The sequence below is a fragment of the Poromitra crassiceps genome, assembly GCF_964638095.1.
Source record: "Poromitra crassiceps genome assembly, chromosome: 5".
Taxonomy (NCBI): Eukaryota; Metazoa; Chordata; class Actinopteri; order Beryciformes; family Melamphaidae; genus Poromitra; species Poromitra crassiceps.
The window spans coordinates 12,112,777-12,135,850 of NC_139642.1; the positions used below are offsets into that span (position 1 = coordinate 12,112,777).

General features: G+C 43.3%; 1 protein-coding gene across 1 annotated transcript in view; it reads right to left on the reverse strand.

Moving 5' to 3' along the window:
* The window catches only part of psmd2 (proteasome 26S subunit ubiquitin receptor, non-ATPase 2), a 28,822-nt gene extending 9,278 nt beyond the window's left edge, over positions 1–19,544 (reverse strand). The window contains exons 1-11 of the mRNA XM_083636872.1: positions 19,374–19,544; positions 18,495–18,551; positions 18,121–18,285; positions 15,423–15,544; positions 14,172–14,399; positions 13,506–13,664; positions 13,182–13,326; positions 8,862–8,922; positions 7,293–7,439; positions 6,829–6,935; positions 3,471–3,598 (exon numbers count right to left, since the gene is read on the reverse strand). Coding sequence (XP_083492998.1) covers positions 3,471–3,598; positions 6,829–6,935; positions 7,293–7,439; positions 8,862–8,922; positions 13,182–13,326; positions 13,506–13,664; positions 14,172–14,399; positions 15,423–15,544; positions 18,121–18,285; positions 18,495–18,551; positions 19,374–19,484 — 1,430 coding nt within the window. The 5' untranslated portion in view covers positions 19,485–19,544. The remainder of the gene's footprint in view (positions 1–3,470; positions 3,599–6,828; positions 6,936–7,292; positions 7,440–8,861; positions 8,923–13,181; positions 13,327–13,505; positions 13,665–14,171; positions 14,400–15,422; positions 15,545–18,120; positions 18,286–18,494; positions 18,552–19,373) is intronic.
* Between the last annotated feature and the right edge of the window lie 3,530 nt (positions 19,545–23,074).

The following is a 23,074-nucleotide window of genomic DNA, read 5'->3' on the forward strand; positions in this document are numbered from 1 at the left end:
CAGATTAGACTGAGAAAAACACCACTGCATTGTGGGATTTTTAAAATAACATCGGGGCTCAGGTGGGCAATACCATTTCTAGTCAAATTTAAAAGATTTAATGGTCAGTCATATCTCCCACACCCCAGGTTAAAATTCAATGGAATTTGGTGCAGATATCCAGCTATCCTTCTTCTACTAATGTCCATCCATTACACATTCTAAACACTTGCATTTCAAGATGCAATAAAATATTCAATAGTTTATTGCCATATCAATAAAAAAAAGGATTGGAATTTGTGTTGGCGTGTGCTCATAACAGACAAACAAAACAGCTACAAAGACCAACACACATTCACAGGGCAATACAACTACACACCTGTAAAAACATATAAAAAAGAAATACTCAGTGAAAATGTCTATTAACTCATTCTCTGCCAAAGATGTACCCGGACGTACTTTTAACAATGGCGTTCTGTGCCAAAGACGTACTCGGACGTACTTTCATGTTTTGGCTGTTTACATTACATCACACATTGTTTCAAGTCAAACTGATAAAAGGAAGCCGCTAGTTTAGTATTTATGGGTGGAGCCTGTGGTCGAAACAGAGTCCGATCCAGAGTTCTCGGCTGGCGACGATGGCGAGGAAGACGCTGGCGTTTTTGTTATTGCTCCACGACGGAGCGCCAGGGCGACGAAGGCTCCCCTTCACAGCGTTCTGATCCGTCTGACACAGATGAATCGGAGGAGGAGAAATGGGTGCCACTTGGAGAGAGCGATGACGATGGTAAAAAGTAGCCTACCGTAAATTCCGGACTATAAGCCGCACCTTTTTTCTCGTTTTTTGGCCTTTTTTGGCCCCTGCGGCTTATATAACGGTGCGGCTTATCTATGGATTTAAAAAAAAAAAAAAAAAAAAAAAAAAAAAAACTCTCTTTTTTAGCACTCTTTCTAACTATAAATCCACTTCTGTTTTAATTTCCTCTCTTGCCCTCTTTTCACCACACTGTATGACACTGTATGACACTGTGTGCACTGTAAAAAAGAAACACAGGTGGTGTTGTGTTATGTTGTTTTGTTGAAATGTTAATAAATGGGAGCTTCCTCAAACAGCCATCTCTTTCCCGACAATCCCCTCTGTGCATGAACCCTTACATATGGTAATTAAACATTAACACATTGACTGCCAGCCGTTTTTTTTTTGCTGTAGGTAGCTTTTGCCAAGCCGTTTTTTTGAGGATTCTGGCTCATTTTACAAGAGCCGAGGATTCTTTTCTGCTTGGAGTTTGTCAACACAAAGTTCACAAAAGTACTAATAGAATGTGTGCTTTCTCTGTCTAAAAGAGTTAGTTTGTAGAGTTAGTAGTTATGTAGATATTAGCCGTTGAGTACAGCATGGTTTTAGCGTCTGAGAGTGAAAGCTGAGATAATCGCAGTTTTGTGAAATTCAATCAAACAGGCAGAACAGTCACTTTAACCATTTATTTTTGGCATCAGTGAGAGATCAGACATCCAAACAATATAGTTCCGAACGCCCTCTCCTTCAACTCCTCCCTCCGTGGGCGTGTCTAGTGGCTTTCAGCCTGCGTTTGTCACAAGCGAGTGCTCTGCTGCTGGGAGTTTGAGCAGCCTCCCTCCCTGGCAGCGAGTTTGAGCAGCCTCCCTCCCTGGCAGCGAGTGTGGATAGGTCTCACTCGTCTCTTGGGTTTGAGAGCCCCGATGAAGCCCCGTGCGACTCTAGGCTTTATGCTGCCCACACAGTCCATTTCTGGAACCCCCCACCGCAGCAGCGCGAAAGCGTCCCCGCCTACAGTATGAGAATGAGGCTCGTTCATTTCTGACTGTAAAATCGCCAAGCCATTTCCTTGAGAATGGAGGAAGCAGCCGCGGGAGGCGGCTGCTTTTGGTTGACTTTATCTCTGTCGGGAGAGGACCGTCGCCACCTAGCTGGTCGGTAAAATAGATTATACACATTCAATACTTCCAATATCTCCATAGGAGACGCGGGGGGCATTGATCCACGTAGCACCGTCAAAAAAAAAAAATCTATTTTTTTGACGTATTAATACGTCAATGGCAGTGAACCGCTGGATTTTTTTTGACGTATATATACGTCAGTGGCAGTCAACGTGTTAAAACACAATAAAAAAAAATACCATTAAAACACCCGCGGCTTATAGTCCGGTGCGGCTTATATAAGAAAAAAATAGTCAACTTTGCAGGTGCGGCTTATACACCGGTGCGGCTTATAGTCCGGAATTTACGGTATTTTTTGTATCGCGTTTGAGATGAAATGATCACACACAGCCGTCTGTGTCACATAAACATTTCAAAGTTTACAGCACTAACGTAGCTATTGTGTGATCTTCTGTGCTAACGTTAGTTATGAGAGGTAACGTGACAGCAGGTAACGTTACAGCACTCGTTATTCCTATGTGTGTGTGTGTGTGTGTGTGTGTGTGTGTGTGTGTGTGAGAGAGAGAGAGAGTGTGTGAGTGTGACCACATAAGGGTTCGTTCCATTTGTTTATGCTTTTATCAAGCTAAGCTAAAAATCCACATGGCAACTGTAAAAGTAAATTATTTATTTGATTTTGTGCACATATTTATCATACTTTGATATTTTGTGTTTTCAGACTCTGAGTCGATGGAGGCGCAGTCCAGTCCTAGTCCCAGTCCTGTGTGTAGTCCTACACCACCTATTTCGGAAAGACCATGTCTCGAAATAGGTTCCAACTTATTCTGAGGTTCTTCCATTTTACTGACAATACTGTAGCAAGGAGGCTGCGGCCAAGCCTCATCTGTCAAGAAACCCCAGCGGCCAGACTCTCTCTCTCTGTAGCCGCTCACTGGGCGGGATGGACCGACACAGCTCCCTCAAATACATTCTCTTATTTTTTATTTTTTATTTATTTATTTGGGAAAACAAATACTGTATATGTCTGATGTGTCACTGACGCAAAAAATAAAAGGCTCAAAAGAGAGTTCTGCTTGAAACGGTGTCCTTCACTAAAAACCTCTTTTTCTCCTATTTCTCTCCCAAGGAGGGCATTTTTAGTGAAAACAAGCTAACTTCCACTGCTTGTAACTAAATAAGGAAACATGGTAGAGTTTCAGTTTTTTACAAGGGGTAAGAAGAGAGTCTCTGCTTTATTGTGAGATATGTTGTGTAATTTTATTCCTAGCATAGAATATTCTGTGGGTCCTGGAAGATCAGGAAATATGCTCAAAATCCTGGCACTGGGAGCACACAGACCGAAATGACCCTGGCAGAGAATGAGTTAAGTGCAAATACAGTATGCAGTATTGAGAGAGCAAAAAAAAAACTGCAGAATAGGCACAAGTGACTGGTGCATTAGTGGAAAGTGTGTGGTCACTGGTCGTGCATTAACATTGTGTATTGTCTGTCCTCTGAGTGCACAAACAGTCAACATAATTTTAATCCCCTTGACCCCTCAAATTAGATTATCCAAACATGGCAATTCTCCTCACCCAAAGATGGCTCCTATCCTCATGACGTTGCTGTTGTGGAGGACATAGTCAGACAGCAGGGCGAGGGCTGGGTCACACTCGTTCCTCACCCCAGAGTTGACAATGCCACAGGCCAGCAGGGCACCAGACTACACAGAGAGAGAAGATGCAGGCAGGAGGCAGAAGAATGTCAAGTAATCTGAAAACATGTGTTATGTGCTACATTTGGCATAGAATTTAGCCCCAACTAAAAAGCTTAATAGCTTAAGTTCCTCAAAAAGCTAACTGAAAGAAAGGTGAGAAAACATGAAGTATGGACACAACTACAAAGTAATTTTATTGACTGGAAACAGATGTGTACCCCACAGTGTTTTGTACTAGTTCAGGTAGTAACAGCTATTATATGTCCATTTAAAACACCCAGTAGTTGTTCTATATGGCCGCAATTCCAGAATATCAACGCGCCTATTGCCAGTTAAAAAAAAAAGGAGTCCAGCGCAGCGGTTTTCAAAGTGTGAGGCACGCCTCCCCTGGGGGGCGCCAGACAACTTGAGGGGAGGTGCAGCGCGGCTTCATGTCAATCAAGTGATATTTAGTACCTACAGTGAGAGAGAGGAGACGTTGGGTGCGAGCAGGAAACGGAGGAAGTATACGACAAAGATTATTAAAATTTCGGATTTTCATCGCTGGGTCCCGACGATGCCCCCCTGCCAGGTTATAAAAGTGCCCATCCCCTTCAGCTGTGTGAGTGCGGCTTTTCCGCATTGCCAATGATTGTCAATGCTTGACCATGATTAAAAGCACCGTACTGGTCAAGGCTGCAGGAGGATGATCTGCATTTCTTCTGCACATCACCCGTCTATATGCACATCACCCGTCTATATGCACATCACCCGTCTATACTGCCCTACAAATCATGACCGCAGTAACTACGCCAACACTGAAACTGAGAAAAATGGCTTTAAAGTTTTTTGACTGTCCAGCCAAATTAGATATAGGTTGAAAAGTGGCAATGCGCTTATTAAATATGTATATGTTTAAAGTATTTTTTGGGGGCAAAACAATTATCAATTACTTGACCTATGACCCCAGAAATGCAGATACGGCACTCTGTCTGTGTATTACCTTAAACAGATGTGTAGGTAGTACAAGGGAAAAGCGCAGTAACTACAATCTAATGTGCTTCTCCTGTCTTGTTTTTCATGAGACAATTGTAATCGGTTTTGATTTCGATACCACATCATATCTGTATTTAAATGTTTTATTGTTTACATGTTTAAAACATTTAAATGGATAAGTAACAGATAAATTCAGGCAATCCTGAAGTCAGTTGATGTAATCTTCACCACTGGTGTTGCTTTTTGGTCATCATTCTGACACAATTAATTAATGAGCACAGTTGTTTTATTATCTTAATTTAGAACAGGTTTTCTTTACAAATCAGATCAGCTTTTCAGATTGATAATTCATACAAGAACATATACAGTATATTACATAGCATATTACAATTATTTTGAATAAAATTAATTACAGACTGAGTCTGAATGCTGATAATTTATCCAGCAATGAAAAAGATTGTCCTGATGAGCTAGGTAGTGATACCAAACAATTATCACTATCTACAGCCAGATTAACACTTCCCAGTGGAGTGGATGATCTCTTATGGATTATTACGGTAGCTAGGAATACAGCATTTACAATTTTAAAGACACTGAAGACTCATTCATTAACAATTTGGACAGCTGTCAGTGCACTCTCATATTGGGAATTGACTGGATTAACTAAACAGATTGTGCCATTATGAGTGATTGATATGTTGGGCTTTGTTATGGAAAGAGCGGGAAAATTGCAGTAACTACAAAATCCAACCAAAAACAGTCTGTAAACGCAGTAACTACACCTCAAAGTGTAGTTACTGCATTTATCTCTGTTTAAGTCCAGCTGAAGCTCTGTGAAAGCAAATCAAAGTGCAGTAAGTGTAGTTACTGCAGTTTTGTCTGGTTTTTGGTTGGATTTCGTAGTTACTGCAACTTTTATACTCTGTTTTCTCAAATATAGAGCAAGACTGAACTTAGAAAATTTGTCACATGATAAAACAGATATCTAAAAGTTCAATTTCAATAATAACTCAATTTTGACCAAAATTGTAGTTACTGCGGTTTTGATTTGGAGGGCAGTATATGCACATCAAAGATGCAGACTCATTGTTTCCACTAAAGTAGGGCTGAGCACATTAACGAGGCTAAATTGATCAGATTATTGCTGAGCAAACATGTAAAGGATTTATGCACAGTGTTGAGACGTGAAAAGCAACGCTATGCTGTGCAGAGAGCCTTACACACAATGTTGAGACACTGACAGCCTATGAAAAGCAGTGTATGGTGCACGCAGTGATGATTTCATTGGGTGAGACTGTTTTCAATGTAGTTATTGGACTGCAGGCTTACAGTATTATTCCCCACAATTTAAGCATGAATGTGGGAGAACTTGGGCTGAGTGTAATAGAGCTGTGCATCTTCACTGATCTCACGATTCGATACGATTCGATTATACAAGTCTACGATTCGATTCGATTCGATTATACGATGCATCTCGATGCATCTCCGATGCATCTCAAATCGATGCATCACTTTTTCCGCAATACATGATTTATTTTTTCTCACTTTCTTTTTTCTCACTGTGTGGCTACTTTTAAAATAAAAGTGCATTTGGAATTGCATTGTATTATGATCCATAATTAAAATAAACAACTACATGTACTTACATTCTATTTTATTTGATTATTAAATTATTATTATTATTATTTTTTAAATAATCGATTTTTGATATTTGTTAATCGATTCAGAATCGTCCTATTAAGCATCGCGATGCATCTCTGAATCGATTATTTTCGGCAGCTCTAGAGTGTAATAAAGATGTGTTTTTAAAAAATGATTAAAAGTCCTTCAGAGTGGATAAAGACGTTTAAAAGAAGATATTTGAAAAAAGAAGGACAAAGAGGTTTTAAAATCTTAAAGAAAATAGGATGAAGATGTTTAGAACATTTTCGGAACTCGTTTTTATGCCCGAGTGAAACATAAACACTAATTGTAATAATGGCAATAATAATTGGGGGGTGGGGGTGCAGCTGTCTATATGTTGTCTGAGGGGAGGCTCACTCTCCCCCACTTTGAAAACCTCTGATCTCGCAGAACCCCTGTTTGAAACCTTTATACCAAATTTAGTTGTTCTATGACTTCAGACTTCTGGGCTCTGAGGTACAGATTGTTTTAGGGCATACAGAGAATGACAATCATCCTCACAATAACAAATAAGGATGCTGTGCTTGGACCCTAGTTATGCTCAAATGTCCCCCTACACTTCACAGCCAAACATCTACCTTGATGTAGTCCTCAGAGGAGTAGAGGTATTTGTCGATCTGGGTCAGACCGCCGTCCACGTCCCACAGCAGGATCATCCCCAGAGAGGCTGCAGCGCTCAACATGCCTGAGGAGATTCACATCATCTGTGGTCACTGCACTGGTCAGCAGAATCATGAGGAGATTCACATCATCTGTGGTCACTGCACTGGTCAGCAGAATCATATGCAGCAGCTACAGCAGCACTGATGACGCTGTGCTCTGAAGTTCCTTTCTACTGCGTGTGTCGTTTTGTGTTGACTGTGTTTTGTATATGCTCTTGCTGAAGCATCTTGGTCAGGTCATCCTTGTAAATGAGATTGGTTCTTTCTTACCTGGTTTAATAATTAAGGATTAAATAAAATAGGAAAAGGGCCAGCAGTGTGGCTAACAGCAGCTCCACATGTATGTTGTCATGTGGTATGTGACGTGTGTTGTCTCTCACCGTGGTCCTTGTTCTTGTACAGCCACTTGTTTCCATCCTCAGTGAGCAGCTTGTCCTGGCCGAAGGCTGCGTTCACAAAGCCGTTGACAAAGGAGGAGGCCAGGTTCATACGTGCTGAGTCCACCTGGGAGCCACTGCCTCCAAACCCTGTCGCAGACAGCAGCACACAGGTACAGGTTCACTCATGTTGCTTCAAAACACATCTTTCTTGGCCATCTTCTCCTTACTACCATTATTGAACTTTGCGCTTTCATATTATATTACTTGACTACTTGTGAAAATCCCTGCATGACAAAATCGTATCAATTCTTTGTTCATTTGCCACTAAATCCTAAAAGGGTGACTTATGAGTGCAACAATTAGGGATGTCAACAGTTAACCGTTTAACGACAATAATTTAGACCAATTAATACTATCAGTTAAACGTGTAAAATAATATTTTTCTGTTTGACGGAGCGGCTGCTGAGCAACTGCTGACAGAGGTACAGTGTTGTCAGATACAGCTGATTGTTTCCAGCCCCAAAACTGTTCAAAAACAAAACCGGTGACTCAAAGCCCACGCAAGCATATTTCCCCCTGCACAATGCAATCCAGAACAGCCCAATTGGTCGGAAAATTAAGATCATGGAAGAGCTCTTGTGATAGCGGTAAGGCTGTTTACTGACCTAGGAAACTAGTTCATGTTTGCTAGCTAAAGCTTAGCCATCTCCTGTGTTTTTATAATATGACCGGGAGCAACATGTGCCTCTGGTAGCCTGTTGAAACACATTTAGCCACAGTGAAGTTGTCTCTCTCAACATGTGTGTCAGTGTGTGTGTGTGCGCGCGCACACACACACACACACACACACACACACGCACGCTTGTGTATGTTATGTGAAGAGAGAGGCTGCAGTACCGTACGATAATAAAATACAGCAAACTTTTAAACTTTTCACGACTGCAGCTTCCCCCCCTTTAAATAGCACATTTGAATCTTGTCACTTAACACCTTAACAGTTAATGATTGGTTAACAAGGGTCGGGTTGCTGTCAGTCATTACAAAAACAATAACAAACAAAAAATATAATTTTCCCCTTCCTCAGCAACAATAGATTAAGGGCTAATGTACACTGCCTCCGGAACAGATGCAGTACGGCTGCAAACAGACCCACACTCATTGTAATCTGTCAGACGTATGCGGGATCTGACAAAAACAGAACTGGTGCGTAATTTTTCCGTACTGCATGTATCACCCATCTATTAACATGGGCGAGAGTCTGATCCACAACGCATCTGGTGTACATTGCCTGTAAGCTTCCATTTCACTTCACTTCAAGCAACCAATAGGATGCTGGTGGAGTGCAGGGGCCATGGCCAGAGTGTCCTGACAACATTCACGTTACCATAGAGTAAGAGTAGGGAAAGAAAATTAACACATACCCCCCGAGAGAGATAGAGGGAATCTTTTCAAGCAGATATATTGAGCAGAGGAGACAGGTAGATTGAGCAGAGGAGACAGATATGATTCAGTTTCACTTTCAACAAACAGCATATATGGAAAAATATGACTCATTTGACATTGACTCACGGTTGTTTTCCAGGTGCGTTTTGTAGATGTCATCTGGGACTTTGGGCTCCATGATGTCCAGCTGTGGAGGACAGGATGAGTCAGCGTGTTATCATGAATAAGACGGTGAAAAGTGCTGAGTCACAGATGAGTGTGTTATTATGAATAAAACGGTGAAAAGTGCTGAGTCACAGTAAGAACCTGAAAGCCCTTTGAGAGTGAAGTGGAGTTTTAGTCATTATCTGCCATCTCTTACTCTGAATCACACAGTATTATTCTTTCAGTGTCATTCATCCATTTTTTATCAACGTCATCATTTCAACAGTTGTTCTCTGCCCCAGACGCCTTTTAATAATTGCCAGCAATCCACCTCCTCAATCGCTCACCCTGTTCCCATCCTCCCATCTCTCACCCTGTTCTCATCCTCCCATCTCTCACCCTGTTCTCATCCTCCCATCTCTCACCCTGTTCTCATCCTCCCATCTCTCACCCTGTTCTCATCCTCCCATCTCTCACCCTGTTCCCATCCTCCCATCTCTCACCCTGTTCTCATCCTCCCATCTCTCACCCTGTTCTCATCCTCCCATCGCTCACCCTGTTCTCATCCTCCCATCTCTCACCCTGTTCTCATCCTCCCATCTCTCACCCTGTTCTCATCCTCCCATCTCTCACCCTGTTCTCATCCTCCCATCGCTCACCCTGTTCTCATCCTCCCATCTCTCACCCTGTTCTCATCCTCCCATCTCTCACCCTGTTCTCATCCTCCCATCTCTCACCCTGTTCTCATCCTCCCATCTCTCACCCTGTTCTCATCCTCCCATCTCTCACCCTGTTCTCATCCTCCCATCGCTCACCCTGTTCCCATCCTCCCATCTCTCACCCTGTTCTCATCCTCCCATCTCTCACCCTGTTCCCATCCTCCCATCTCTCACCCTGTTCTCATCCTCCCATTCAGTCTGCCTCTTATCATCCTCACATGACTCATCCAGAATGCACTTCTTTGAAATATTCTCAAACTTTTGTCTCTTTTTACTCTTCTAATGCACATCCCTGCACTCTTCCATTTGACCCCATTCATCTACTCCTCGGCTGCATCTAGTTGAACCTCTATAACAGTGATACTCAACTTGCGGCCCGGGGGCCATATGCGGCCTGCGATAGGATGCAGAGTGGCCCCCTGAGCATTTCTAATTCACAATGAAAACTAACGTGAAATAAAGTTTGACTGAGCTCCAGCTAAATTGTCAAATATTGCCGCCTGCTCGCCGCTCAGGCACTTATATGTACTTAACTAACTTAACCTAACTAATACAGTTGATGACGACATGTACAGACAGCGCCGTATGTTATATGCCCAGGCTAACATGTTGGTTAGGAAATTCCACTTTTGTTCTGAGGAGGTAAAGATAAGTCTCTTTAGGGCCTACTGTACCCCTTTGTACACTGCCCCCCTGTGGGTTAAGTATAAAAAAGCTAGCCTCCACAAACTTCAGGTTGCATACAATGACTGTATGAGGATTTTGCTGAGAAAACCCAGGTGGACTAGTGCAAGTGAACTGTTCTGCCATGCAGGTGTCAGCACTTTTCAGGCACTTTTAAGAACCTTGATGTACAAATTTATTGGGCGTCTAAATGTCTCTCAGAACTCGAATATCATGCTACTAACCAACCCTGGTATTAGTTCTGTCAGATACCAATCACATATGTGGAAGTTTTGGTATAAGTGCCTTTTATAGATATACTGTGTATTTGTGTGTTCTCTGAATTGTTGTCTGTTGTTATATCTGGACCCTGTGTCTGCAAATAAAGTTGACGATGATGATGATGATGATGATGATGATGATGATGATGAGTAACTATCTGTGTGCACAAAATTGTCAGACTAAACTCAAGCTGGTACGCCCAAAAAAGTACAATCCGCTACAGAAAAATGTATATTATTATGGTTTGTTTATTAACTGGCCCCTGGCCTCCTGTCATTTTGCAGAAATGGTCCCAGAACAAAGCAGGTTGAGTATCCCTGTTCTATAAGGTCAACCGTGTGGAAGAGTCTTTGGCCGCATTTACACTGCAGGTACAAGTGACCCAATTCCCATTTTTTCCTCTCAAGTGGCACATATCCAATATGTGTGATGACAGTGTAACAGCAAAAAAGCACATAGATCCGGATATTGTCAGGTCCGATTCAGGCCTCAGTCATATGTGGAAATAAATCAGATATTAATCAGACATGGCCCAATGCCACTGGAGTGTAAGCGGACATATCAGATACTGCATCTCTTCGCGAGTCGCACGTGATTGAACATGCCATGTGTGTGTGTGTGTTCTTGAGCTTCCAGAGGCTGTAGTAGGCTACTCAGCTGTTGACTGAAGTGTGTTTCGCTCCCGTTCCGACCATATAAAGCTTTATTCAAAACATCATAAGTCCAATTTTGTTCAAAATGCCTCCTGAAATGCATCGCTCAAGATCGATTCTATCCAAACGCAGCGCTATTTTCAAACTCCAATTCAATTGTCTCCAAATCGGCTACATCATCTCTTTCACTTTCACTTGGGCATTCTGTGATTATATAGCCGAGGTGTCAGTTTCTTAAATGTCGGAGGTTCATAAAAAGAAATCCAGCCCGTTTATTTGATAGGCTATTTATTTTGCTTTATGCTTCATAAGGAACCCGCTTGTACGAAATATTTGAAATATTCCCCCACATCAGAGGTCTCAATAAGCAGGTGCAGGACAAATCAACCACTTGAGAAACACGGTCAAATAATGTCTGCACAAGGATTATGCTCCCGGTCAGTTTATTATTCTCTGAAAATGCTGGATTCAGTCTATCATGCAGCATTAAGATCTGTAACAGACTCAGGGTTTCGTACTCATCACTGCATCTTATATGAGAGTGTTGGTTGGCCTTCTCTGCACAATCGTAGATTGGAACATTGGTATTGTTTTCTTTATAAGGCCATTCTGTGTGACTTGCCTCCTTACTTATGTTACCTCTTGATTCCTAAGATCAACACCAGGAGTAATCTCCTCTCCGGTCCGATGGACAGATTTTGTACGTCATTCCTCGGACGAGGGCGGTTTTTGGTGAAAGTGCTTTTACAGCATTTGCACCCTCGTCCTGGTGTCAAATAGTGATTTTAAACTGGATTATCTACCAAGTATGGAGCAGTTTAAAACTAGAATTAAGGAGTATTTGAGTAGTGAATGCACATGTCCTAATACTGAATGGTGATGCTTTTGATGTACTGATGTGGCTTGCACTCAGTTCTGTAACTGGTTTTATGTTGTTTTTGTTTTTTTCTTTCATGTGTATTTTATGTGAAACTATTTGTGCTGCTGTCCTGGCCAGGACCCCCTTGCAAAAGAGATTCTGAATCTCAATGGGTTTTTCTTCCAGGTTAAATAAAGGTCACTAACTAACTAGACTCAGCCCTCAGTGTTAATCCGTTTCACTACTGTAAGACTGAGAATATTACTATTTAAATCTTTTCATAATGTTAGGTGGTGCTGTTGGAAGCCTTGCATCGGAGAACCAATCATGAGTGTTGTGGGCGGGCCTGCTTTCTGGGGGCAGTGACGCTCATGCAGAACCGGTGCGGTCGCGTTTGCGGAGAAACATATTAATCACTTAGAAACAAACATAACCTGTTAATAGGACGTGTTTCATCCGGCCCCGGCGGCTAGAGATCTTTCCCCCAGCGATAAGCCCGACTCCCGAGGCTACGTTACAGAGCCTGCTGTCTGATGACTTCACAGCGCTTCACAGTAGCAAGCGGGCCACTTCCGGGTAGGAAAAATTATTGTAAAATAAACAACAGGTATAAACTCTCTTTGCAGCACATCAGTGTCTTGCTCTATATTGGAACTATGAAACATTGCATTGCCGCTACCAAATAAAAATCTAATAATAAATGTAGGCGTGTCTGCTGCCGGCCGTTCTCGCCGGGCTCTGAACCAGATTTGGAACAGTAAATTCCCAGACGTTTGGTGGTTAGGTGGCGCTGTTGGCGCCGCTCACCAAACATCTGGAAACCGAGACTACTAACTAACTAACTATTAACGTTTCGATCAAAGGAGAAGGGAAAACATAGCCTACTGTTTACCATGCAGCTCTTTTCATGTTCATCAGCATGAGGATTTAATATTCGTTTAATAGTTTCTGGACTTGGTGAGTCAGTGGTGCTTGAGAATGAGTTTAGGAAGCATATTTGTTGTGTGTTTCCCCTATAATATTTCTATAATATTCCTGTAGGGATGTGTGCTGCACCGTCTGGTCTGTGCTACTCAATCATGAGTTTATTCCTCATGTACGCATGCGGGGTGTTTCTCTCCTCTACCTCTCTAGCCAGGGCCAGGAAGTTGCTGTTGAGCTGCACGTTGGACATGATCTCCGTCAGGTCCTCGTAGTCCTCTACATCCTCGTTAAGCTCCAGGAACATTCCATGGCGACCCAGCATGAAGGCCATCTCCTTCTGGATAACACTGCAAGGCACAATGAACCAGGGGTTACGCTTTTCATTCACACCACCCACCACTACAACACAGTTGGACTTACATTAGAAAAACAACACATATCTCATGAAAACGAATGAAAACATGCAGCAGGTATAGGGGGGATTTATCAACCAAAGCACAAGATCAAAAATAAAAACGGGGCTTACATGTCCTTGCAGGATGTGAAAATGTTCTCGACCAGCTCCACGTCATTGAGCATCAGGGCGAGACGCAGCGCCTCGGGATAACGGTTGAACTTGCGGAAGATGTTGAGGGCACATTTCAGCAGCGCAGAGTTTTCTGGCTCAGGGACGTAACTCACACAGCTGGAACAGAGACAGGCAGAGAGCCAAGAGTTAAGGCATGTGGGACGACCATGACATGGGCACATTTCAGTCAAAGTCCCATATTTGGGAGTGTTTATAACCTGCTAAAAAAAGAAAACCTCCGTAAGAGCAATTGAGTTGTATTAAAGGGGCACTCCACCGAAAAACAATGCTGATTTATTTTGCACATAATCTTACACATATCCGAAAACTGTAAACAGTTTTGCAGACATTCATTTAGTTTGACAGTTATTGAGAGTTGATTTGAGTTAAGTTGTGGACCAGTGATGTCATTTGTGCATGAATGACATCACTGGTCCACACCTTAACTCAAATCAACTCTCAATAACTGTCAAACGAAATGAATGTCTGCAAAACTGTTAAAATTTTTTGAACATGTGTGAGATTGTCAAAAATAATTTGGCATTGAAAATCGGCGGAGTCAGTGTTCCTTTAACAGACCAGACAATTAAAAAAAAATGAACACAACGCAAAACCTGAATGCACCTGGTGAGGTAGAGGCAGACTTTGGCGTAAGCATTTTCGTCAATGTAGTCCTCGTGTAGCATGTCCAGCCTCTCGATCTCCATCAGCAGGTCGCAGGCCTCGTGCTCGGCATTGTGGGCCATGTTGTAGGGCACGATCTCTTTCACCAGCTTCAGCAGGGTCTCCTGCTGGGTCTTGTCATTCTCCTCCACTTCCTGCCACTCCTTGGCCACCTCGCCCGACAGGTGCCTGGGAGGAGACAGACAACAGGAATATATGACCATGTCCAAGACTAGGGCTGGGTTAAAAAAATCCATATATCGATATTCATGTGGAGGAACAAGTATCGATATATAAATCCCAGTATCGATATTTTACAACAACAAAAAAACATTTTTTTTTTATAAACATAGGCTATAATATTAGAGGCTGTGTGTGGTAGTTAAAACATAGTTTCAAGTTGACGTTTATTTATGTTTGTAGTTTAAACGAAAACATAAATACTGTAGGCTACATGTGCATTGTGCATGCACCATGAGCCAGATGTACAGACCTCAAATCTGTTTGCACTATAATGTTTGTGAACTGGAAATGTTCATGAGCTGTATTTTATTTTATTTTATTTACAAAGCATTTATACTTTATGAAACACTTTATTTACAACATGCTGCTGTTCAATGATTCTGTTATATAGTGGAAACTGGAAATCTAAATTTGTTTGGCTTCTCACAGAAGACTAAAGAAAGAGACAGAAGACTGTAAAGAAAGATAAGATGTTGAATGACTATGTTGGTCATGTTTAAATAAAAAATTATTACATGATGTAACTGCTTGCTTTATGGTTAATTCTTAATGTCAATATTAATATTTTTTAATAATGCACCAGGTTAGAGGGTTCCTTGTACAATTTACAGCATTAGTTCTTTGAGAATCTCTTCCATTATCAAAGCAAAACAGGTATTGTAACTAAAATATCGATATGGAATCGTATCGTATCGGAAATCATATCGACTTGGGACTCTGTGTATTAGCCTGGGTAAACCCAGCCTCCACGTGACCTGCTCTCAGACCTGCTCTCAGTCACTAGTCACTAGTGACTAGTGACTAGTGAGTAGGGTCTGTCTGAGAGCAGGTCACTGGGGGCTGGGTTTACTCAGGCTACTTGTGTATCGGAATGGTATCGGGAAGTCAGTGGCGATACCCAGCCCTAATGACCATGTGGAAGACTCTCTGAAGTGTCTTCCTTCAGTGAGCGTTGTCAGTGCATCCTACCTGACATACTCATGGCCCCAGGAGGCCAGCTCCTCCTGGGAGCCCAGCAGACGGTACTTCAGACACTCCCTCTCACCGCTCATGGTCATGGCCAACACGGACACCACGTCAGCGCAGAAATGCTGCAACACAAATGCAGCGTCATCAAGTACATGAAAAACATACACACAGAACACATACAAATAGGCCTGTAGTTAAAAGGTATATACTATGCAAATATTTAATTAAAAAAAAAAAAATTGTTTATCCTTATGGAAACATTTCCCATCACAAACATAAATTCTAACCCTCTAAATACTGTGGCAGTGTGTTTGTGGTCAGACGCTGCCCCCTGCCTGATTTTGGTGCTGTTTACATTTGTTTGGCTGTGGTCGGGACGAATTTGGGCGGGTACATCATTCCCACGTGGGATGTATTATAGCAAGTCTTAGCGACCAGCCAATAACATCACTCACAGTCACAGCACAACAGCCCAGCCAATAGCATCGCTAAGATGTTCTGAGAGGGATCCCTCAGCAGAGCGGAGTCAGCGTTAGGGCTGGGCGATATGGCCTCTAAAGAATATCGCAATATTTTTCGGCTATATCGCGGTACACGATATACTGTATATCTCTCATAAATGCTCGATTTAACCCTTCAGGGTTCATACACATTTTGACCAATGGATTTCCATGACTTTTCCATGACTTTAAACCAAATTTCCATGACCAAACATTTTGTAAAGTCTCGTGTATACATGAAAAAGTCAGTGAGTCAAAATATTCTATGTAATGTAACTACTAACAGATTACAATAATTGAAAAACGAACATGGTCATTACTAAAACGCGTTACTAGCCCCAACACTGACGACAACAAAGATCTTAGTAGGGCTGGGCAATATGGAACAAAAATCATATCTCAGTATTTTTAGGCTGAATGGCGAAATATGATATATCTTGGTATTTTCTACAAAGTGGGCTAGATTTTCAATTGTAAATTGGGCCGGGCGATATGGACTCTTACAAAATATATTTACACAATGTGATTTCTGATTTAAAAAAATCCTCAGTGAATAATGATATAATGAATAACGTTAAGTGGGTAAAGGCAAATAATAGAACAGTCTGTCTGGTAACTTCACTTTACTGCAGCCTTTAAAACCAGGAAAAGACGAGTATGCAGTATCACGATATTACCATAACAAAATCTAAAACGAGATCTAGGTCTCATCTAGTCACAATATTGGTCAGACCTAACCTTGAGTGCCACGCAGAAACGCTGAGACACAATTTGCAGAAAAACATTATTAAAGTTGATTATCAATCTGCTTCTTTAAATGGTGTAGTGACGATAAATTACTTCGTTTTGAGACACACGCGCGCACACACACGCACCTCGCTGTGTTGACTTGACTCACTGGGGTTGACTTTATGGAGCCGACGGGTTTGGTGCATGTTTTGCAGATAACCGTTGTTTGTTCAACATCGTCCTTGCGATACCCAAACCAAACCACTGCCAGATGATGGATCCAGTGGTTTATTTTTGCAACAAATTCGTCCGCCTCCGGCTCCATTTTCCATACCCATTTTCTACTACTGGGTCTCAGGTTCTTGCTCTCGTCCTCCACGCTGCCTTCACAGGGGCGGGTCATGCCTTCGCCTAGCCTTCGCCATCATGGGGAAAAAAAATATGGCTCGACGGCGAGTGTCAAGGCAGCGGGCGAGTGTCTGTGACGTCGCGTAGCGCGGGCGAGTGTGTCTGACGCGGCTTGACGTATGCATGTGATTCCCCCTCCTTTCCTGTTTGTCTGAGTGTGAGAGGGAGAGCTGACAAGAGGAAACGTGAAGCGAGTCATGCCGGCGGCTCAAGTTATAAACAATGCGTGACAATTATACTCGAATGTTCACGATATAGTCATTTACTACATCTCACGTGGCACAAGCCACGATACATCGAGTATATTCGATATATTGCCCAGCCCTAGTCGGCGCAGACTAAAACCAGGAAATAGCGCTCCTTCTCAGATCAGTTTTGGGCTGTTTGGAGCTCATACTATGATGGTTTGGACTGGAGGTATGTGTGTGTTTATGTGTTTTTATACCATAACCACTGTGAAACTATCAGAAACAAACGTTTGATCCCTGCGTTTGAACGGTTTACCGGCACTCTCTCTCTCCACATAAACATAACCTCGCTCGACCACATAAACACAGAACACAGCAAAACAATGTCCCACCACGAAAACACACACAGGGCGCAGCGTCTCTCAACATAAACACACTGCCACACTATTATACGGGCCAGAAGTGAGTTTTTTTAATGAAATAGTTGCATAGTAAAGTATACCTTTGAGTTAAAGCCATAATGGTCAGAAAAAGTGTAGAGATCGGACTGCCACACTATTGTGTTCTCCTTTGTGTTACAGGGAATCAAGCCGCAAAGTTAACAATTTGTACGCAAGAATAAGTTCCCTGGTCTAATGTCATCTCTTTCCACGTGTGAATTTCCCAGATCTCTGCCAGGACGATGGAGCCTACCTTGTTCTCCCCAGGCAAGGGGCCATGATGGAGCCTACCTTGTTCTCCCCAGGCCAGGGGCCATGATGGAGCCTACCTTGTTCTCCCCAGGCCAGGGGCCATGATGGAGCCTACCTTGTTCTCCCCAGGGGCCATGATGGAGCCTACCTTGTTCTCCCCAGGGGGCATGATGGAGCCTACCTTGTTCTCCCCAGGGCCCATGGCGTCGTAGCTCTCTTTGAGCTTGGTGTAGTGTGGGCGCAGGAACTTCAGCGGCTTGGGTACTGAGGTCATGGAGGTGGTGGAGGAGCGGATCAGTCTGCGCAGCTCCTCCAACGCAGCGCGGTGCAGATCGGCGTCCTTATCCTGTCGATGTGGGAAAAGGTGGAATGAAGGTTGTTTTACTTTAAGCCTGATTTTGAAAGGAATATTGATCCTGAATTATTGCATTGCTAAACAGCAACAGTGCACTATGATTCATATTCTAATAGTATATGAAAGGTGCCATGTTTTCGGTAGGAAGAGTTGTTGTAATCAAGCCAGAGTTTTTTTATTTTATTCTTCCCAATACTCACACTCAATCGCTCCACCATCAGCTCCAGGTCCTCTTGTAATTGTTTGTCTTCCTCAGACTGAAAAATATTGAGGACAGAAGAGAATATCATCAGTTATTAATAAAAGATATAACACAACATAACCAAGGACTCCTTTATGGTACTGTGTCAGCAGGCCTCGTGGATGTTGTTTGAGGGAGGATGAGGGCCAGGGTTGTTTACTGATGATGATGATGATGTAGTAGTGATGGCTGTGATGAAGATGGTGGTTGTGATGATAGTCTATTTATTATGATCATGATATGTTTTACGATGCTTCCCTAAAACTATACATCCACACCTTGCACTGCCAAAAGACTGACTGTTGTTGCTGCCTGTAAGGCTAATGTTATGGTTATTTGCTTTAAAAACAATTGCCCACTGGGGCAAATAGAGATCAAACCTGACCTTTTGGCGTAATGTTAGACAACTAAAATAATGCATGATGATGTCGAGCAAGGATAAGTTAGCTTTGTTTTTCACGAATCACCATACCTAGCTGCTGTGTCATACATTCGCATACATATGCTAACGTTAGCTGCTAGCACAACGCTAACGCTAGATGACAGCACCAACAGCAACTAGCGATAGCGAGTTAGCTTGCTAGCGTAGATGTTACCGTTAGCTAAATGGAAGAGCTGAGTTGTAAGACTTCAAAATACTACAGCGCATTATGGTTTCGAGTGAGGGGACTTCGATAAGGCCCAATAGGTGAAATAATTTCAAAGTGAATGAAATTCTATCAGCTGTCTGCCTTGAATGCCTGCAGCCTTCGGCCTGCTCAACCATGTTTCCAAAGCAGCGGTGACTCAGGCAAAAACCAGGCTTATCTAGCACGAGAAGAACATCACTCAAATTTACCAGTTCTTGCTCCTCTTTCGTTTCTTTCTTTGACGACGGCGTTTGGCCCTTTTCCTTTTCCTTGTCCTTTGTCTTAATTTCGGACTGTTTCTTCTTGTTTTCTTCCTCCATAGCTGCTATTTGAACGTGAACTGTCGACTAGCAAAAGATACTAGACAGACAGACACAACGGCTTCTTCTACTTCTTCTTCTATCCGATTTTCGGCAGTGTAAACGCTTCTGGGCGTATTACTGCCCTCCGCAGGACGCGATCTTTTTTTTTCCCCATGATGGCGAAGGCATGACCCGCCCCTCTCTGCCTCTGATTGGCCGACTGCACTCGGCTGCTCTCGCCTGCTTCCCAGGCGAGCCAGAAGTCATCTCAAACGACGGCAGCTTTGTGTTTATATGTGTGGTTTGTGTGGAGTTTGGGAACTCACAATCTTTATTTCAAGTTAGCTTGCTAGGTCCCCGCGTCACCCCTTTGCACAGCAGAGGGACCGATGAGAGGGACCCATAGAACGCTCAGAACCAATCACAGTGCGGCGTGTTGTGACACGCGAAATGACGTCATTTGCGGTGGGACGGTGGGACCCATAGAACGCTCAGAACCAATCACGTTGCGGCCTCGTTGTGACACCCGAAATGACGTCATTTGTGGTGTCATAATCTTCGCGGCTCAGGGCTATATATACTGGAGGTTGCATACTCAGGAGTCTATCAGTCTACTACACAGTGACCTGAAAACCTTCAAACGATCTACTACTATTACTACTAGCTTATACTTTCATTCCTGCAGTGACATGGGGGCCAACCGGTTCGAGCGGTTCGAGCAGATGTCCGAGGTGGAGAGACTGCAGTACCTGTCCCAAAAGCTGCGCAAAGAAAAGCAGGGCAACCAGGAACTTCTGCAGAGAGAGAGGAGCAGGGTTGCGGTGTTGGAGAAGGAGAAGGCAGACCTCGTACAGGACAACAGCGACCTCTACATGGTAATCCAGGCACTCACAGAGCAGCTGGAACACCAGACTGCACTCACAGAGAAGCTGGAACACCATGCTGCCCATTGCCACAAAGTGACGCACGAAGGCAGAGAAGGACAGACTGAGTCTAAAAAGAACAACGACCTCTACATGGTAATCCAGGCACTCACAGAGAAGCTGGAACACCAGACTGCTCTCACAGAGAAGCTGGAACACCAGGCTGCTGCCCGTTGCCACAAACTGACGCACGAAGGCAGAGAAGGACAGACTGAGTGTAAAAAGAAGTCTCCCCTACTGAAGAGGGTTTTGCGATGCCTAAACTTCTTCAAGAGAACTGTACCAGTATCAGCACCACCTCTGAAAATGGCTGTACCATCAACTGCGGTCACGCCATCAGCACCACCTCTGGAAATGACCACACCGGTGGACAAGCTGCCACCACCACCTGCTTATGCATCGTTATACCCAATATTGTTACAATAAAAGTCCTTATATGGTCCAATATGCCTTCCTCGTCCTCTGTTTCTGTAAATTAATTGTATGTGTCAGTGGCACTATCTAGTCAACATTAGCATATAAATTCTGAGTAGGAATGAAATGGTGGTCCCCATGAGGACTGAACCTAAAATGGTTTTGGGAACGTTCATTCCTACCAGTATGCAGAATGTTGACCTATTCACAGGACAACCCAAGTCTTTTATTATTCGAACATCTAATAGTTTTTCAGAAAATGAATTACAACTTGTCTTCTAACACTCTCCCACTTCCAAAGCACACATGCTAACCTCAACACCACGCTTTAGCTTTTAGGAAACAGCTAGACTAGAGCCAGTCTCTGCTAATGAGGAACATGAACAATGAGGAACAAGTGTACACTTGTACTTGTTGTATATTGTACAACAAGTAGGCTGTGGCCAGCTTTTCACATAGATCTTTGTTGCTTAATGTTCAAGTCAAGACCAAAACACTTGGAAATAGGACTTACCTTCATTGTGGTTATCTAAATCAAACCATTACGTCTACAATTTTTGTCCTGTTGAAACGTGTAGCAGAGCCAGTTTATTTGTTGCCCGCGCACACACCCGCTCACATCTGCAACACATACATTCTCTCCACTTGTCCCACACAAAGGACCACAATGGAAACAAGCCCTCGGGCTTTATTGTGTTTTATTCCTTTTCATCAATATTGTTTTGTTGTATTGTCTTGCACAATTCTACTTTTATTGAATCAATAAAGATATCAATCAATCAATCAATCAATCAATTTAGCGTTGGTTAGTTTTCTTAATGCTGCATTCTCCTTTGAGAGCCTGGTGACAGGAGGTTTGTTGTTGGTTACCTAGCAACGGCTGATCTCGCGAGAGGCGGAGTTGCAGCAGGCGTGTTGCCATTAATGCTTTTAAGCTTGCACCATGCCGTGAAGGGTGCGGGGGTGGAGCAAGGGCCGCAAGCGTCAAATGACGTCAATGTGTTGGGCGTGGTTGGCGGCGCCCACCGCGTACCTGAAGATTTTTCACACAGTGCGCATGACAACGCGACCTTGCTCGAGTTCGCGCCCTTTAGTTAGACCATAGACGTGATCTCCAGGCCAGGGGGGGGGTCTGTCCTGGCTCATCACATTGATGCGGATTTTATGCATCAAAGTCGGTCTGACTTTGATGCATAAAATCCGTGTCGATGTGACTTCCATGCTTGGGGCCCTCTCCTGGCTCATGGAGGCCGACTTTGGTGCTTAAAATCCGGGTACAGGTCCTGGGGGGTCGCTCCTGGTCGCTCCTGCCCCCCGCCTTCTGCGCGGAGGTGCGCTGCGCGGCGCATGCGCGCAAGTTCCGCCTGCGGGGTTTTCCCCACGGTGAGAGTCCTCTCTCCTCACTCTGCACCTGACCTTCCACGAAGACACCAGCCTTAGCTGCACCGGACCTTCAAAGAAGACACCAGACTGTAGCTGCACCTAACTGAACTTCGACGAAGACACCAAAAGCCTTTCCCCGAGCATCCCATCGCTTTAACAAGGTAACAATGTAGGCTACTAGTACTTTGTTCTTATCGCCATCCGTGAAAAGTTTAAACCACCGCGCTATGTAGTTAGTAGGCTGCCGTTACCGTTACTGTGTGTTCTACACGTTCTGCAGCTGCACCAGGCAGCTAACTAACCTAAGCGTCACTGCTACTTTGAAACTAACGCTAGTTGGTTTGACAACCTCGTTGTCTTGTTTAAACTGCTCTGTGGGCAAAGCAGTGAAATGCACGGTGAAAACTAGCGTTAGTCCTTTTCACTTTGCTGGTACCAGCGAACTGAAGGGCTAACGTTAATGTCGCGCTGACAGGGACGTTCCCTGGCTATAGCAAATTACAGCTTTCATCATCTGTGGTTAGCATTGCATTATTTACCACGCTATGATCCAATAATGTAGGCTACTTCTGTGTTGTGTTGTGTTGTGTTGTGTTGTGTTGTCAATCACTGTGTTTATTGTTGTTTTGAATGTAACGTTAATGCTATTTTGTAGGTTATAACAACCTGTCATGCTCAATAAGTGCGTGCAAAGACGAGAGTTATCCCACTTAAAACAACGTAGCTACCATGTCAAGTTGCCAAACGTTAAGGAAACCGTACCCTCATTAAAACCCAATATTTTAAATTGACAACGGACAAATATTTTCCTGTCCAGCTCACAGGATTGATAATATAATTGACTTGTTTGAGGCACACTCCATAATACAAATTTGATGGCCCCTTTGG